A 19,630-nucleotide genomic window follows, 5' to 3' on the forward strand; every position below is an offset into this window, starting at 1 on the left:
GGTGGGTGTTGCTTGTCAATCACCTCTTAAACCCATCCACCACCACACCTTGCCATTGGCTAAGCTGCCGTCATGTCATGACATGTTGAGTCAATATAAACCTTTAGTATCTAAGACAGTCAGACCTGTTTGAATGCTTTTCTACATATAGCGAGACTTGGGATCAAATATTCCACTGAAGACTCTGCTGACTGAAACACATTGGGATTCTCTTTGTTCTTGTAGAACCACATCATTTCTATGCATCTTTTATAGTTGTCCCTCTCTGGAGTTTTAATAGCATGGCCCTCCTTAGTGGCAATGAATCTGTTCACTAACAATGCTCAAGGGGAAACTGCCAGCAATACAACGTTGACGTCAGTGGAGTTTTGGCAAAGTACATGGAAGAGAGTTTTCAGGGACATCATACGGGAATGGGGACAGAGAAGATGCGTGCTGTTAGCCAAAAAGGAGCAGATGGCAAGGGTACTTTGTAATAAGGTGTTCGTTAGGGCTGTGCAAGGACCCCCTGATCTGCCTCGGGGCTGCTTTGGGGGTTGCCCGACTCGCCTCGGCGCCGAAGCCAAGGCGAGATTTGGGCCCTCTGAGGCGACTCTGACTTTTCTGCACAGCCGGCACCCAGAAAAGCCTCCTTTTCCCCACTTACCTGCCACTACCTCACTACTGCTGGCTTCCGTCACCAGCAACGCAGGTAAAAATAACCAGGCCGCGTGTGATTTTAAGATATCGTGGGGCCGCTGAGTTATGAGTGCCTCTGCGGCCAACTACAGTGGCCATAGAGGTACTAATAACTCAGAGGCCCCGCGATATCTTAAAATTGCGCGCAGCTTGGTTATTTTTACCTGCGTCGCCGGCAACGGAAGGCAGCAGAAGTGAGGTGGAGGAGGCATGTAAGGCCCGCCTGATGCCGCTCCAAATCGGCCCGAGGTGAACTGGAGCTTCGGAGCCAATCAGCTTCGGGGAGCCTTGGGCTGAGCCGGAACCACCTTGGAACCGAGCCAAGCCGAATCAGCCCACCTCGGCTCGGATTCGGTGCCTTGACCCGAGGCGGTGCACAGCTCAAATGTCCATATGAAAAGAAGGACAGGGCTCCTGGAACTTTTAACAGTTGTCTAGGAAAGGGAATTTCAGCAGGTGTCATTTGTATGCATGCAGCACCTGGTAAAATTCACTCTTCTTCACAATGGTTAAAGCTGCAGGAGCTATAGTAGAGTGACCAGATTCAAAAGATACAGGAACCCTGTCCTTTTCATATAGTCACCCTATTTGTAAGCTGGTGGGGAAGGGGGGAATAGGCAAGAACCCAAGCAGGCAGGGGAAGATAAGGAGTGGCAGAGATGATGTTAAAATGCACATACTGATTCAAACCAGCCAGCTGAATCTGTGGATCAAACCTCACACAGCAGGAGAACCATCACCCCCAAGCGAATTAGCAGAGTGGTCAAACTAAAATAGGGGGAAATCCCTTTCCAGCTCCAAATATTACCTCCTTGACCAGTGATAGCAACCTCTCTGCCAGCCCAAACACTACTGGACTCATTAATCCCCCTTTGTTTGTTCCCAAGCCCCTGGTTTTGCTTGGTAGGGGCTTTCTGGATTTCAGTTTCACGTACTCTATGAGCTACAGGGCAGCCCAGCATGGACTCTAGACCCCAGAAGGCAAACATTTAACAAGTAGGGGGGCAAAGGTCAGCCTCGCAGGATGTCAGAGCAGAGGTGATTCTCAGAGCAAACTTCCCATAGCTCCAACTATGGAGGGCCTGTGGTCCTATCTCCTCTACCTCTGTGGGGTCCTTGTGAACGTCTTCTCCCTGTGCGAGAGTCCCATGAAGCTGCAGGCCAACGAACTGGACCGAGACCAGGTAGATAAAAACTCATCAAGGGGTGCTAGTGGTGTATTGAGGGGAGCAACACAGATCCAGTTATTTTAGGGGGACCCTATGAAAAGGAGGACGGGGCTCCTGTATGTTTAACAATTGTATAGAAAAGGGAGTTTCATCAGGTGCTGCATGCCTACAAACGACACCTGCTGAAATTCCCTCTTCATCACAACAGTTAAAGCTGCAGGAGCCCTGCCCTCTTTAATTAGAGTGACCAGATACAAAAGAGGGCAGGGCTCCTGCAGCTTTAACTGTTGTGATGAAGAGGGAATTTCACCAGGTGCTGCATGCATACAAATGACATCTGATGAAATTCCCTTTTCAATACAACTGTTAAAAATACAGGAGCCCTGTCCTCCTTTCCGTAGGGTCACCCTAAGTTATTTCCAAGTCCCAGCTCGGCGCCAGGCAGAGTGGGAAATAATAAACACCTCAGAGGAGCGGTAGTATTTGGAGTAGGAGTACTAGTAGACGTTTTCTGTCAATATAAATGAAGTATAAGGATGAAAATTAAAAGCATAAAAAAGAACATACATGATCTGGTGTCCTCCAGATGTGTTTGGACTCTTAACACCCATCAGCAATATCATAAGCTGTGCTGGGGGTTGATATCAGTTGTAGTTTGACAGATCTGCGAAACACCAGGTTACAGAAAGTTCTATCAATGTTAGGGTGACCATATGAAAAATAGGACAGGGCTCCCATATCTTTAACAGTTGCATAGAAAAGGGGATTTCAGCAGGTGTCATTTGTATATATGGAGAACCTGGTGAAATTCCCTCTTCATCACAACAGTTAAAGCTGCAGGAGCTATACTAGAGTGACCAGATTTAAAAGAGGGCAGGGCACCTGCAGCTTTAACTGTTGTGATGAAGAGGAAATTTCACCAGGTTCTCCATATATACAAATGACACCTGCTTAAATTCTCCTTTCAATACAACTGTTAAAGATACTGGAGCCCTGTCCTCCTTTTCATATGGTCACTCTAATCAATGTCCTATTTCTAACTGTGGCCAACCAGATGCCTCCAGTGACATACACACAGGGCATGAGGACAAAAGACCACTCTAGCTTGCTTGCTTCCCTAGCATCTGGTATTCCAAGGTATACTGCTGCTGTACTTGGAGGTTCTATTTAGCTATCATGGCTAGACTTCTCTTCCAGCACTTTTTCTAATCCCCTTTGAAAGATCTAAACTAGAGGGATGTGGCATATTTTTTGCAGAGAAAGCAGTGAAATCCATTATATCAATATTTGTCATTCCATCCCACTACATCACAAATGCAATTGATCTTCTGATAAACTTATTTCCCAGCTTCCACGTTCTCACAAAATGCGATAAATCGTATCATGTGCAGCTGTCTGTTCTCTCTTGAACAGAAGGATTGTAGTATTTTTTTTCCATGTGCAAGCAGTGAATATTTCTCCTGCTGTTAGGAGACTCATTACTAACAAAAAAAAATGCTGTTAAATTGCTTTTTCTTTCAGATACATGACAAACATTATTAAATTTGATTGTGCAATATAAAATGCCCTGTATATGGGATCTGCAATAAAAAATTTCAGTGTGAAGTGCTCCTATTCACAGTTCCAGTCAGTCAGCCATGCCTTTCTCTATACTATTTCTCCTTCCACCCAGTTTCCAGGTCCCCCCCCCCCCCACACACACACACTGTCAAGAGTCAGTCAAAGTTCTGTGACCAATGAATACGTTCAGTCCTCCATTCGGCTGTGGGCCGGATTTACAAAATTTATTATTATTATTATTATTATTATTATTATTATTATTATTATTATTTCTACAAACCCCAAGTCTATTGGTATTTCCTTCTTCCTTCTTAGGGTCTTATGTTCTTGCTCCAAGGTTATTTATACCCTGTTTGGTGTCAAATGTGGCAGCAGAAATGCAGCAGCTGGGGAAAGAATCGCCCTCTCTGAAAACTGGTTTTCCCTAGGAAAAGCCTTTGGGTTTTAAATACACACATGTGCATGCAAGATGTAGTTTGTCCCCAAGAGCGAGTAACTCATCTCTTGCCTTTGTAGTATCTCGGCAGGTGGCTCTTCATAGCCGCCGCTTCGTCATCTCCGTCCTCGCTGGAGAAGTTCACCACCACCGACAGCACCATGTTTAGCATGACTCAGAGCAACAGCCCAGAGCGATTGCAACTACAGGCCGCCATCCGACTGTAAGTCTCCCTCCCGACAATGCTTCTGGCCTCTGCATGGAAGTGCATCCCTTCCCACCTCACTCCTCCAGGGATACGTTTGAAACAAAGGTGCTTCCAGATGGACGGACCCTAGCACAACCAATCAAAAGACGCTGGGCTGATTAGCACATAACACTAAGACATGGTGTGGTTTGCTGAAATCTGGATTGTTGTGTATAATCCATGGTATCTTAATCACCAACAACCCAGAAAAAGTACCCATGGTTTGTTGTTGTTGGGTTGTGAACTCTGGTTTGTTTAAACCTGGTGTGGGCAGAAAGTAGCTCTCTCGATGCTTTGGGCTTCAACTCTCAGTATTCCTAGCAGGGGCTTCTGAGAGTTAAAGTCCAAAACATCTGTAGATCTATCTTCTGCCCAGCCCTTTTAAAATCATGGCTTGTTGCAATGTGTGAACCCAGAATTGTGGCTTATCCCTGGCTTGTTTCCGGTGCTATCTACCCTGAAACAGAGGCGCCTAGCAAGAGCAGCCTGAAACTGAAACTGCTCTGAAAATTGGCAAAATGGACAGGAGGAAAAAACAACAACCAGAAATAGAGGGGGAAAGCCACAGTTTGTTTGCTCATATGAAAGTCAGAAAACAAAAATCGAGGGAAGACAATTCACGGCTAAAGCAACAAAATATGATTAAGGGAAGCCATGGCTTAGCATTATGTGTGCACACAGCCATTGTGCAGCTATTCTGCCTTTTCTTCCTCAAGGGCTTTTTTGAGAATAGTCCTTTTAGCCTGGGGCCTAAATGGGAGGGGAGAATTGAGATTCTTTCACCCCCACACCCCAGTCCTTTAAGCTGAAAGGGGGCACTCGTCCCCTGAAGTTTAAAGCCTCACAGGACAAAAGGCCATTGGTCATGGATGACATCCTCTTTATTATCCTCTCTTGTTTTTCACCCATGAAATAAATCTTCATGGGTCTCGGCTTATAGTAATAAATTAAACAGACAAATTTGCCACCCTTCAATGGCAGCCAAAATATGATGCCTGAGGACGATGTTCCTCTCTCTCTCTTGTTCTCCCTACCTCATGGCAAGGGCAGAGAGGACTGAATAACTCCGGCTAGGGAAAAGGCTTCCAGGTCAGAGGTCATGATTTCCAGGTTGAGTCCAGAAATCTCTCACCTTGTAACTTAGTTACCATATCCCAGCTTTCCCCGGCCATAAAGGGATGATGGGAATTGTATTCTGGAGGAGAAAGCTGCCATGACCATGCTCTACCATCTCCATACAGCTCTGTTTAGGCAGCTACTCAAACAACCATCACTCATTTTCTCCATAAATCCATCCGTTTGTCCATCCTTCTGTGCAGTGTCCAATTTTTGTTTTTAAGGGAAGACTTGGCAGGCATCAACCAGGGATCAACCAGTGATGAAGGATCTTTCCCTGGATTTATTAATGTATTGGGATTGAATTTATTGTAATTCAGATGGAGTGAGCCTGAAAAATCAAGAGGAATTTTTTTTAAAAAAACAGAGATGGTCAGTGGATTTTCCCCCCTTTTCCCCCAAAACTTTCAGTTCTCTATGGTTCAAATGACACTTTAGGCAACAGAGGGGGGAATAGGCAACTCACCATGCATTATTTTGCCGGTACTCCCCACATGACATGTTGGGCCCCCCCTCCCCGCCCCGGTCATGTGGCTGAAACTGCTGTCGTCCTTCTGGCCAGCTGTTGCTACATCCTCCCAGGGCTATCCCATCAGCCATTGCAAGTTCTGCTAGCTGTAGAGAAGCGGCCGGGGCGCCTTCAGCCACTCCTGCCAGAGAACTCTATGTCTTTCCAAAATAACACACGCAGCACAAGAAAATCAGCAACGGAGCCCGCCACAAATGGAGCAGGCCATTGTTTTTTTCCGTTGCTTAATTCCAGAAAATAGCACACCATGAGTTGTTTGTCATCCCCCCACCCCAGACAACACGATAAGCAACGCAACGAACGATTGCCTAATTAATCAACCGTTGCTTATCGTGTCGTCCAAACCCAGCCTATGATTCTGTGTATCAAAGCATTCACTACATTTGGTGGCACGTCCTTCCATCTATCCTCCCATAATTTTTAAATCTGTCTTTCTCTTTCCCAGGAACACAGGTCAGTGTTTCCACAAATCATGGATTTACTTGCTTAAGGAAGAGAGCCCTGATCTGGGTACAGAAGGTAAGAGACAACTTTCCTTTCTGCCAGTTCAGTGGAGAATCCCACTCTCAAAGCTAAGTTCAAAAGAATCAAATGCTTAGGGTGACCCTATGAAAAGGAGGACAGGGCTCCTTTATCTTTAAGAGTTGTAAAGAAAATGGAATTTCAGCAGGTGTTATTTGTATGCATGCAGCACCTGGTGAAATCCCCTCTCCATCACAACAGTTAAAGCTGCAGGAGCCCTGCCTAGCATGAGCAGATTCAAAAGAGAGCAGCTTTAACTGTTGTGATGAAGAGGGAATTTCACCAGGTTCTCCATATATACAAATGACACCTGCTGAAATTCCCTTTTCTATGCAACTGTTAAAGATATGGGAGCCCTGTCCTATTTTTCATATGGTCACCCTAACATTGGACAGGGCTCCTTTATCTTTAACAGTTGTAAAGAAAACGGAATTTCAGCAGGTGTTATTTGTATGCATGCAGCACCTGGTGAAATCCCCTCTTCATCCCAAACAGTTAAAGCTTCAGGAGCCCTGCCCTCTTTTGTATCTGGTCACGCTAGTCAGGGCTCCTTCAGCTTTAACTGTTGTGATAAATAGGGAATTTCACCAGGAGCTGCATGTATACGAATGACACCGGCTGAAATTCCCTTTCCTATGCAACTGTTAAAGATACAGGAGCACTGTCCTCCTTTTCATAGGGTCACCTTACTGAAATGTCTTGAAACTGAATTTCCTTGGGCTGAAAGAGGTTCTGCACCCCTAGTATAACACTACTAGGATTGTGAAGCATTTGATGCAGCAGTCAAAAACTGAGAGAAGAGGTGTTGACAAGGACGAAGGAGGCAATCCTAGGTAGTCACACTGAATTCCTGTTGAAATCGTCGAGATTTATGTTAGCCATGACTAACTTTTCCGATGATTTCAAAGGGAACTAAACTCAGTCTGGATCTAACCCAGTATCGGGGGGAAAACATGTGTCACACCATACCCCTAGTCGTTAAAGAAAAGCAAACATAATTTAAAGATAGCAAAGTTGCAAATCGTTTTTCATGCACTTTGGTTAGAGCCTGGGCAACTTTATGAAAATGAACAAGATGTGCATTTATCAGTCCAACTGGTAAAGCAATATATCAAAGATTGAATCATTAGTCCTGCATCACATATCAGAAGCTTGTTGTATAGAAGTTGTGGGGAACGTGGAGCTCTCCGGATGCTGTTGGACTGCGACTCCCATCAGCCTTAACTATCGTAGCTAATGGTGAGGCATGATGGGAGTTACAATCCAACAACATCTGGAAGGCCACATGTTTCTCATCCTTGATGTAAAGCATCAGTCTCACAGGTAAAGCAATAGTGCTTATTCAGTAATTAATCTGGTTTTATATCTTTCTGGAATAGTTAGAGATGCAGGATAATCTGCTTTTATTGTTTTATATGCATATAACAACTTAAAAACAAAACAAAAGTATCTTAGTTCTTCTTGTTAAAATTTGTTTTATGATTTAGACATTTGCAATTTGTATGTTATTCTCTCTTGTAGTATTGACCTAAAAGAATAGTTCAAAATGAATTGGGCTTCCAAATATCAATACTTGTAATACATTTACCTCTGCACTGAGCTGCTGAATTTGTTGTCTTGTACTTCACTGTACTTGAATGTGAGCCTCTTTAATGGCCCTTGACAGACTAACTTTCCACAGGCAGGGATTTTGTCGTTTGGACACAGAGGAGCATTCAGACACACAATTTTCTCATCTGCATTCTGATGTGGTACAGCCCTAGTAAGGCTGTACCACATCATTCTCTTGCATATGCACATGAGCCCTCAGCCTTGGGTTACAACGTGCCTCCCTCTTGGTCCATCAACCTGTCTTTGAGCCTGTTCAGAGGACATGCTAAACCGTGGTTAGTCTGCTAACCCTTTTGCAGGAAATGGTTAGTGAGTGAGTTTAAATGGTGGTTATGAGGCCACCATGATTAGGAATGGTTCACACGACATGCTAAGCCATAGTGACCCTGTTCAGAAGACACGCTAACCCACTGTGGTTAAGCACTTGGGGCTAAACATTATGGCTTAGTGTGTTATATAAACCATTAGTTAGCGTGTCTTGTGAACCATTCCTAACCATGGTGGCTATTTAACCATGGTTTCAACATGCCCACTAACCATTTATTGCAAAAGGCTTAGAAGCTTAACCATGGTTCAGCATATTGTTTGAACAGGCCCAGTTTTTAGCTCAAAAGGCTTAAACACGGTGGCTTAGTGTGTCATCTGAACAGGGTCTTTGTCTGGTTTCACCACTACAGGTCGGCCCCACATGAGGACACAGCTGTTCTCTGCCAAGTGTCCTGACTCCATCATTGTCCAGGAAACAGACCAGGACTATCATAGGATCCTTCTGTACTGTAAGTCTTTTGCATGGACACCTGAGTCCAGGAGGGAAGGAAGTGCTGGTAGATAGGTTATGAGATAGTGCGTTCAGGACCATGGGTTCTCTCTTTGGGTCTGAGTTGCACCGCCCTTTCTCTCCTCAGCCCGGGTCCTCCATCCTGCTGAAGACTGTGTTGCTGATTTCAAGGATAAAGCTTCCTGTCTTGAAATGAGTGAATTCCTACTTATACCCAGGACTCAAGGTAGGCATGAACAACAGAATGAAATTTAATAGGGATAAATGCCAAATTCTACATTTAGGAAATAGAAACCAAATGCACAGTTACAAGGTGGGGGATACTTGGCTCAGCAATACTACAAACGAGAAGGATCTTGGAATTGTTGTAGATCGCAAGCTGAATAACTTAGCCCCATGGTGCTGGCATGAAACACAGGGCATTAGGAAGAGGGTCTCAGAGTTGCATGTTTGTGCAGGAAGTAGACAGGAGTTCAAAGTCTGGATGTGCGAAGTAGTGCCAACACACAAGCCTTGAGAAGCTAATGTATATAAGTGAGAAGTGTGAATGGGCAAAGTAGTGTTCACTGCCACAACACCCACCCTAATATGCCCTGTTTGTGAACTTCCTATGGGAACCTGCTGACCGTGGTTAGAGACAGAACACTAGAATAGACAGATCTTTATGTATGTATATTGACTAAGGGGGCATCTACATGACACCACTTTGGTAACTGATTCCCTTAAAACCCTGCAGCATCACTGCTTATACGGCAGGAGGGAGCGCGGACAAAAAAACGCAACGCTAGCGGCCCTTCAGCTTGTCAAGCCCACCCCTGACCTGCGTTCCTGTACTTGCCCTGCATTTGCATCCGCCCCTAGGAACACCCACTTGCTTAACCCGATTGGAAGCCACCACTGGCAAATGAAAAAATAACATGGTGACCTCAGAGCAACTGAAAAATCTGATCCAGAAAGGGCCTTCTTATGTTTAAAGTGTCCTGTTTGTTCGGTTGTTATGTCTTTCGCCCTTTCCGCAAAAACTGTTTCGCAGAACCTCAGATTTGAGAACTTCTGCCACACCTCCACCCTAAACAGAAGCATATTTTGCAAATGAAGTATAGCTCAACCGTAATTTCCTGGGAGTGGAGATTGCGAAATTCCTAGTCTGTGACGGGCCAGTATATGACAACAACTTCACATTACTGCTGCTGAGATTGTCTCTTCTTGTGCCAAGATAGGCACAGACTCACAAATAGACTTCTGGATTCCAAAGGCCAGGGTCATAACACACGTGGCAAAACATAAATTAAAATAATCCCACTCTTCTAAGCATTTGTTTTCTGCCCTGTCACTCAGGTGCCTGCGAATTCCAAGAAACCTGAACCTTGAACTCTGAGGTAAGATAAAACGTCCCGTTTCCACCATCTACACATAAACAGATTTGTCACTACCTCCTAGAACCACAGTCTCCCTGTTCTAAGAATAAAAACAACTTCTTGTACAGCTGTAAACTGTAATGATTTTAGGCCCCAGCCTTAGAGGTCTGAAGCAGGGAGCTTGAGGCCTACTTTGATGCAGCTTACAGAGATGGGGTAGCATAGAGAGAGAGATGGAGTAGCCGAGAGATAGAGAAGACATGCGCTACAGTGTGACTGGTTCAGACAACACGGTAAGCCGTGGTTAGGCCGCTAACCCTTTTTTGCAGCAAATGTTTAGTGGGTGTGTTTTTAAACTGTGTTTATGTAGACACGGTGGTTAGGAATGGTTCATACGACACACCAAGTCATGGGTCACATGACATGCTAAGCCATAACGTTTAGCTCAAAATGCTTAAACACGATGGCTTTGCGTGTCGTCTGAACAGGGTCAGTGTGTGGAACCTCTTTCAACCTGAAGGCCAAATTTCCATTTCGGAGAAGTTTACGGGGGTCACATTCCAAGGGTGGGTGGGACTGAAGGTAAAAGGGGTGGGCGCAAAATGCCAGCATATTTTAGCTTACTGCCAGGAACTGTCCGGAATCATTCCTCTTCCTTGTCCGGCTTTGGCACTCGTGTACGGATTGACCCTTCCCTTGTGTTTGGAACCGTGGGGATGGCAACAGGGAAACCACGTTGATGAGGATCTCATCACGGTGGTGATTAGCTTTTGACTGTTCTGGGATTTCTTGGAGCCTACAGCTACTGACCATCAGCGGTACAATTTCTGAAGTGTGTAACCATTAAGCTTTTGCCATGGGATTTCCTGCAATAAAGACGTCTCACTGATTTGGGTGTCCTGCATCAGTTTGCCTGAGGGACCGGAAAACCTGACGGTAACTAAGCCTTAGGAGAGAGAGATTTCAACCTTTTTGAATGGAAGAAACTGTTTAAGTTCAATGGGAGCAACAACGTGGTATCTAATCCAGAATTCCTCTGCAATGCAGTGGGGTTCCATGAGAAAGGTTGATGTGGAAAGGATTCCCAGACGTTTGATGAACGCTGCTATGGAAACACGTGACACACAAGCACTTTATAGAATTGTTTTTATGAGGGCATGTTTCTAGCCCTTAAGGCTTCAATAGTAGGCCTAAAAGTGTGGGAGTAACGACAGGTGAAATCCCATAAGCCAGGGAGGAAGTGGGGCTTTGCTTCAGCGTGGCTGGCTGTGGCCAATCATAGAATCATAGAATAGCAGAGTTGGAAGGGGCCTACAAGGCCATCGAGTCCAACCCCCTGCTCAATGCAGGAATCCACCCTAAAGCATCCCTGACAGATGCTTGTCCAGCTGCCTCTTGAAGGCCTCTAGAGTGGGAGAGCCCACAACCTCCCTAGGTCACTGGTTCACATTATGAAGAGCTTCTTTGCCCTTCAAAACTCCCTCAGAAGCAATTTTGCAAAGTAGGCAAACTTATACAAATATGCACATTATGTAAATTAGTATGTTTTATGCAGATTGTGACTTTCCTTGATGCAGCGCTTGAGACCCTGGGCCAATGATTTCGATTGTTGTTGTTTTGGCACAGCGTATACAGTCCTGTACATTGTTTCTTGGTCTAGCAAGTTCATAGTAACGTGCCCACGTAGCTGGATCTGCGGTGGCCAAAAGATCTTTTAGACTGGCATGAAAATTAATCGTTTCACATCTATCAATGGCTACTAGCCCTGATGGTTGTGTGCTATCTCCAGTATTCGAGGCAATAAGCCTTGATGGTTGTGTGCTATCTCCCTCTCCCATAATACTAGAACCCTGTGGGATCATCCCATGAAGCTGACGGGTGGGAGAATCAGGACAGATAAAAGAAGGACTTCTTCACACAGCACATAGTTAAACTAAGGAATTCACTGCCACAAGATGTGGTGATGGCCACCGGTTTAGATGGCTTTAAAAGAGGATTGGGTAAATTCCTGGAAGAGAAGGCTATCAATGGCTACTAGCCCTGATGGTTGTGTGCTACCTCCAGTATCCAAGGCAGTAAGCCTGTGTGCACCAGTTGCTGGGGAACATGGGTTGGAGGGTGCTGTTGCTCCCTGTCCTGCTTGTTCATCCCTGGCCGATGGCTGGTTGGCCACTGTGTGAACAGAGTGCTGGACTAGATGTACCCTTGGTCTGATCCAGCAGGGCTCTTCTTATGTTCTTATACTCTCTCAAGCCCTCCCTGTCCCTTTCTGAGCCATAAATGCTTTTATGAATAGAAAGTGCAGCCTCCAGTGGGGGTGCTTCTGGATCCGTCACTCCAAATGACAGCCCAGATAGATGCAACAGCCAGGAGAGCCAGTGTGGTGTAGTGGCTAGAGTGTTGGACTGGGAGTCGGGAGATCTGGGTTCTAGTCCCCACTCGCCCATGGAAGTTGACTGGGTGACTTTGTGCCAGTCAGACTCTCAGCCCAACCTACCTCACAGGGTTGTTGTTGTGAGGATAAAACGGAGAGGAGGATTATGTACACTGCTTTGGGTTCCTTGGAGGGAAAAGGGCAGGATATAAATGCAATAAATAAATAAATAAATAAATACTATCAGCTACATCTGTTATGCCAGCTGCGCCCTTTCCTAGAATTGGAAGACCTAAAGACAGTAGTGCACACACTGGTAAACTTGAAGCTCGACTTCTGCAATGCACTGTACGTAGGGCTATCATTGTACCTAGTTCAGAAATTTCAACTAGTTCAAAATATGGCAGCCAGGTTAGTCACCAGCACACCTAGGGTGACCATATTACACCAACATTAAAATCACTCTACTGGTTGCCAATTAGTTTCTGGGCAAAGTACAAAGTGTTGGTTATTATCTTTAATTCTCTACATGGTTTGGGTCCAGGTCACCTTCTCCTGTACAATCTGCCCCACACACTCAGGTCCTCTGGGGAGAATTTACTCCAGTCAGCCAAAACTAGGCTGACGACTATTTCCCAGAGGACTTTTTCTTCTGTTGCCCTCAGACTGTGGAATGGCCTGCCAGGCGAGATTCATCAACTTAACACACCCTCGGACTTTAAGACAGCCATAAACTGTCTTTAACTCCAGCAGGCCTACCCAGAATTTTAAACCTAAGAATTTTAAGATGTCCTGATTTTATTTTAATATTGTATAGGTTGCATATGCGCTTTTATTTAATTTTATGGATTTGATTTATATTGTATTGTTGTATTTAATGTTGTTCCCCGCCTTGATCCAACGGGAGAGGTGGGCAATAAATGAATACATTTATTATTATTTCCCCTTTCTCGCTCATGGCGGTTTTTCTAGACGGACATGACGGGCATTGCCAAGTCATGCTGTCTTTTACAGATTCAGGAATTTCCTGACAATTGAGCATGTTTTAATTATGACTGCTTTCTGGGTGGTGGGGTGGATGTATTTTGGTAGGCCCAATTTCTGAAGGTTTTCTGTATAGTTTTTTGATGTGATGCTGGTGACTGATGTGACTAATGGAATAATAGTGACCTTTTCCTGTTGCCATAGTTCTTTGACTTCCATGGCCAGTGGTGTAATATTATTATTATTATTATTATTATTATTATTATTATCATCATCATCATCATCATCATCCATGGTTAACATTTATCTCAGTGCACATGTAACAATGCATCATGGGAAAAGGGAAGGAGGGGAAATTTGCACACAAGGCAGAAGCATATGAGCCTGCATGGTTCTCCTGAACTCCTAACGGGGGCTGGAAACATTAAGTCTGCAGCAAGCAGAGTTGGCTGACCAGATCCAGTTCCCCAACCAATGAAATATGAAGCCTCAGATTCCTTCGTTATCACCCTTCTCACTTCCTCAATCCTTTCTTTCTTGTTCTCTCTTCAGCTTCAGACCCACGACGGCAGGAATTAATCATCTACTGAAGTTTCTCTCTCTCCCTCACTTGGAGAATCGATTGCGTCACACATCTCATGGCGTTAAATAAAGTTCCTTTTCTGGTGGCCATAAAACAACCCGCCACCAACAAACTGTAATGTACAGACAATTGAATGACAACAGAGCCCAGGAATGGTGGCCCTTGGGAACGATTGAAGCTGGGATCTCAGGGCTGTATCAAAGGAATGCTTGAGGATCTTGACCTTTGTGAATTCCAATGTGAAATGCCCCAATCTGGCCCTTTGGGATTAATGCACAGCTGGGAAGCATGTGGCCCTCCAGATGCTGTAGGGCTGCATCAGCCCTAGCCAAGACAGCTAATGGTGAGGGATCATAGGATGCAGTCCAACAACATCTGGAGAGCCACAAGTTGCCTGCCCCTGGAATGACTTCACTTTCCACAGGATTTCACACTTCTCTGAATATTGCAACACAGTTCTCATCTGTTGTAATATATCAAAATATGCATTTAAGTATGTATTTTGAGAAAGCTTTTAAAAACAGGTTTATGCAGAAATAAGACAGAAATAGGGGTAAAAACTTATGCATGAAAGTAACAAGGACTAAAAATAGTCAGATCTGCCCATCCTTAGGTTGGAATGAGTACAGTCAGTGGAAAAGGGGGCAGGGTTGTGGAGTCAAGGACTGAGATATACGAGTATTAAATTGCTTGGAGACACAATCTTCTAAAAAAAAATCTGGAAATGTTGCAGTAATTTTAATCAGAACCTTTCAATTTCCTAGATGCTGCTTTCAGAATAAACGATTCAAATGGGACAAGAACCACTTTCAGGTCGTCATCGACTGATTTTGGTTTCAGTTTTTTAGGCACACTCCCTCTCTGATAATTTGGAGTATTTAGTTCCTATTTCTTTTTCTTTTAATCAGCAAGGGCAAGGAAGATTGAAGGGTTGGGTAGGGTGGAAAGAGGCATTAAGCTTGTATACACCAATTGCTGGGGAACATAGGTGGGAGAGTGCTATTGCACCGTGTTCTGCTTGTGGGTCCCTGGTCGATAGTTGGTTGGCCACTCTGGGGACAGAGTGCTGGACTAGATGGACCTTTAGTCTGATCCAGCAGGGCTCTTCTTATGTGCTTATGAAAGGTGGAATTGGTAGATGGAGGCAAAAAGGCAGAAGAACGGAGTAAACCAATGTACCTGGAATAATTTAGCAGGTCAATGAATTGGAAGAATTGGAGAAGGACCGTAGTACAGTGGTAAAGCACACATTTTGTGTGGAGAAGGTCTCAAGTTCCATTGCCACCATTTCTTGCTAGAGCTGGGAAAACCTCTGCATGATACACCAGAGCTGCTACCAGTCCAATCATCCCCAACCGGGTGCCTTCCAGATGTGTTGGACTATAGCTCCCATCCTCCTCAGCCAGCAATCCTGGGTGGGAATATGAGAACTGCAGTCTAGCACATCTGGGGGGTGACCAGTTGGGGAAGGCTGATGGAGACAATACTAAGCCAGGTGAAGCAATGGTTTATCTTGGGAAGAGGCATCTTTCTATGGGTGCTTCTTCCAGGCAACACTTTTTTTGTGCAATGGGCCTTCCCTCCTTTACAGAATTTTATGGGGCGTCCAAACAACGGCATCTTCCACTCGTAACCCTCCCATTTTTTCCCCACTGTTTCTTCCGCCTTGTTTCTTTCCATATACGCACAGACACACACAAAATGTTAAGGAGGAAAAGACGGAATAGCTGCTCAATATCTTTTGATGGGTAGCGCTGGAAGAGGAAATTCTGGAAGCTCCCTTTGTTTCTATTGCCTCTGGGAACTGAGTTACGGACGTTCCCCAGCCTTGGAAAGATATTTTAAGTGGCAATCGTGCCAAGGACTGAGCATAGAAACGCATGGAAAGCATGCTGTTATATCTCCTCCCCTTGGGCAGAACTACATGTTAGGAGGGAACTTCAAGGTCCCAAATTTCCCCCCTCAAAAATGTCAGTTTGGCAGCGGAAAATCGGCAGGCAGGAAGTACTTCCTTTCCCACCAATTTGTCACTGAAAATATCTCCTCTCAGCCATTTAAGATCATTTCTCCCCAGCTGAGCTGCAAATGTAGAAACCCAACTGTGGAGGGAAACGACCCAGGAGGTATTTGCAGGCGAGAATGGGCAGGTCCCTGTGTGGTTAGGGACCTCCCCCTCCCTCCCATTCTTCTCATAAGTGCCTCCTCTACTCCATTCCCATAATCTTTGCTAATACACATTTGAGAACACATCTTCAAAACACATCAATTCAAAAGCTCCAACCTGAATTGTGTAAATTATTATTATTAATTTATATAGCACCATCAATGTACATGGTGCTGTACAGAGTACCCTGGTTCCTGGAAACCTCCGCCATAATCAGTTTAAAGTTTGTCAGAGTTTAGCAAAAGCTGCTTTGCAGGCCCATGAGGACTAGCGGCATCTCTAACTTTGACCCCCTCAGGTTGAAATCAAGTATCGTGGAGCATGTCCTGTTCTTTGACGCTTCCCTTTTTATTTAAATATATATATTAACACAAGTTGGAAAAATAAACAGATCCAGAACAGTATCATTTAGAGGATAAACAGTGGTCAGGATATAGATACACAGGTTAGTTCACATACTTCTCCCACCCACAACCCACCCTATTCACATCCCATGCATTCCCGAGTAAAAGAGAGCAAAGATAAATTCGGTTACCCCTGAAGGAGTACATCCACCATACTTCCAAACCCACATACAGCAACATTCTCTCTAGAAAAGTCACCAGAGTGGTGCAAAACAGAACAGGACAGGAAAGAGGTATATTTTGGCTCTTGGTGTTGACAGCATGTTTTTGGAGTCAGGGAAAAGTACTCCTCTTCCTTCGGTTGTACACAATACACATATTTATTATTTTTCCTCCTGCGCGTCCATCACGGGCAAACCGTTTTCTCGTGGTTTTCATAATAATGCCTCAAGATGTACCTGTTAAAATCCTAGAGTCACAACAACCAGCAGCGCTACAAGACAAGTACATAAGTTGCTGTGTGAATGTCACACGCACCAATTGGCTAGTGCCTGCAGCGTCACTGACAAGCACACAACCCCTTCACCCATCAGTACATGCAGTTTTGGAATTATTTTCAAATTATATTACTTCAGTAGAATGTGAGCGCTTACTAGCTTTTCCAGATAAACAGCTGTAGAACTCTTTAAGACTTTGTCCCCATTCAGAAGACACCTTAAACCATGGCTTTAACCACAGTGGTTAAACCAGAAAGCCAGGCTGTGTTCAGAAGACACCTTAAACCACAGCTTTAACCATGGTGAATAAAGCAAAAAGCCTTATTCGCCGTGGTTAAAGCCATGGTTTAAGGTGTCTTCTGAACACGGCCTAGCTTTCCAGCTTAACCACCGTGGTTAAACCCATGGTTTAAGGTGTCTTCTGAATGGCCCTTTTTAAAATAGCTCTAAGTCCTACAGAAACAGACGAGGTCAGACACAGCTAACTTAGAGTAGAACTTCACGTTATGAGGAAATTTCACGTTATGAAGTTCCCAGCTTCATATTTTCTTCTTAGGGCAAGTGTGGGAGTCAGGACACTTGCAGAGGAGAATCAGTAAGCAGACAGAAGTGCTTAACTCTTCCCTGCTGTCTGAGGAAAGAACAGGGTGTATGTAGTGAAGTAATTGCAGTGGGAAACCAATACCCACAAAAGTAGTGTACACACACACACACGCACACACACACACGTCTCCCTCCAACTTATTCTCCCCTACAAAAGCTTTCACTGCCCCATTCACATTACTTCAGCAAACACAGGCTTGCCAAGGTGGTTCTTTGAATGGACTTATTTGTAATTATTATTTTTGGCCCCGGGATGGGGGTGAGGGGGAGCCAAAGTATCCCCTTTGTACCTCAGCAACACTGTCATTTCAAGCAGGTTTGTTCCCTGTCATTTTCTTTGAAAAATGGGGGAAATATGTTTTTCCCCTGGCGGAGAGGAGGGGTCTCTCCCATTGCTCAAAAAAAAAAAGAAGTGATTTTCTGTAGAAGCTCTCAGAAACCCTGTTCTGCCCTGCATCTGAAGCTTGAAGTCTCTCTAGACACGCCTCAGTTTATTTTCTACATTGGCCCTTCTTCTAGGAATGACCATTTCCAAGACCTCTCTGTGGATGGAAAGATGGCTTTGTTCTAGAGGGCTCAGCTAGCAGAGTTGAAGCAAGATTTGTATCCCAGGGCAGAATTCTAGATATCTTTGTGCTACATAAGGAAAAGATGCTGGTGGTTTTGTTCCAGACTGGCTAGTGCCATTCCAGACCGCGTTAAAAAATGTGTCAACATTATAGTTCTAAATGTATGCTCCTGAGCCCTAATGGGCTGTAGTCCGTCTCAATCAGTTTGGGAACAGTGCAAATTGAGCGGCGAAGGCCTGCTGGCGCATGCATGACTTCTACAGTTGCACGGCTGCTGTGCAGCTCCAGATGTGCATTGTGGGGAGAAAGGGAAGTGGACCTCTTTGTGCAGCACACAAGAGGGATTTTGTGAGTCATCCAAGGACATGGTACCAGAGACATCATGTATCTGACTGGCACCAACAATTCAGCTGGATCCGTCAGCTGCCAAAGTCCTGAGAATGGGGGAAGAGACCTACCCTGGTGTTTTTTCACGAGGGCCAGCACGATTTCAAATGGACCCTCCCTTCTCTCACTGCTCTTCAGAAAACTGATAGAAAATGGGTGTCCTGCTTCGGATACGAAGAGACCATAGTGCGGAGGCCTCATGGCACAATTCCAACCATTCTGCCTCCTGGTTGTTTTCCTCAGTGGCAAGAACAGCACATGGGGATGTTAAGGCAGAAATGCACCACAAAGGAAAATAAGCCTAGTGCCTCAGACTCACCCCTCAGCCAGGGTAAAGAAAGATTGTGATGGCAGGGGTGAGGGGGAAATGATGGGCACTTCAGACCTGTTGCGAGTTCTAAAGACATTGAAACCGTTTCCTCTCACTTCCTGACTCTTCTCTAACGGAAAGTACATTTTATCGAAATAAATGGAAACTGCTTCCAGGGCTGTATGCTTTGGACCAAGCTATCAGAGGGCCTCAGCATGATGACAAAGCCCAAGTTGATGGCAGGAACAGTAACAAGCCAGAAACTTGTGCTGACAGAAAGAAGGCATTCTACAGTATAACTGGGAGGCATACATTGTTATTCTTGCCCAAAGCAGATGGCACGGAACATTCCAGAACTACCCAGAGAGAATCCTTAAACTTGAAGACGGAGATTCGCCTGAAGATATCACATGGGTATTATCTTACAGGGTTAGGAAATATTCAGAGAAGGAAATTAAGATGAGAAAGCTACTGCAGGAATGTTCCCTCCTAAACGTAACGTGGAAAACTTCTGCTCAAAATGAGATGGGGCTTGTTATGAATGTGGCTGCCGTGAAGAATGATTTCCTGTGCTCATTTGAATAGTCGTTTGGTTTTGCTGCATGCCGATGGGTGGTGCCAGCCGCTTCGTTTGTCAGTGCCTGGAGGTAAGGGAGGGCCCCAGTTAAAGTGGATGTCCTGGAATCTCAAGGAGTCAGAAGCTGAGATCTAAATAAAAATGGACGCCAGCAAAAGAATTAATGAGAAAAAAGGGGTGCATAACCTAAATTTAAGAGATGTGGAGTTAAATCCTGTTTTACACTTTACTGTC

General features: G+C 44.8%; 1 protein-coding gene across 1 annotated transcript; it reads left to right on the forward strand.

Moving 5' to 3' along the window:
- The first annotated feature begins 1,687 nt into the window (after nt 1-1,687).
- On the forward strand, nt 1,688-14,057 carry APOM (apolipoprotein M). The gene is made up of 7 exons (XM_063122372.1): nt 1,688-1,862; nt 3,924-4,066; nt 6,181-6,254; nt 8,546-8,644; nt 8,774-8,872; nt 9,985-10,025; nt 13,915-14,057. The coding sequence occupies exons 1-6, from the start codon at nt 1,752-1,754 to the stop codon at nt 10,008-10,010; spliced, it is 552 nt and encodes a 183-aa protein (XP_062978442.1). The 5' UTR covers nt 1,688-1,751; the 3' UTR covers nt 10,011-10,025; nt 13,915-14,057.
- Nucleotides 14,058-19,630: the final 5,573 nt, after the last annotated feature.

The sequence above is a fragment of the Elgaria multicarinata genome, chromosome 3 (assembly GCF_023053635.1).
Source record: "Elgaria multicarinata webbii isolate HBS135686 ecotype San Diego chromosome 3, rElgMul1.1.pri, whole genome shotgun sequence".
Classification (NCBI taxonomy): Eukaryota; Metazoa; Chordata; class Lepidosauria; order Squamata; family Anguidae; genus Elgaria; species Elgaria multicarinata.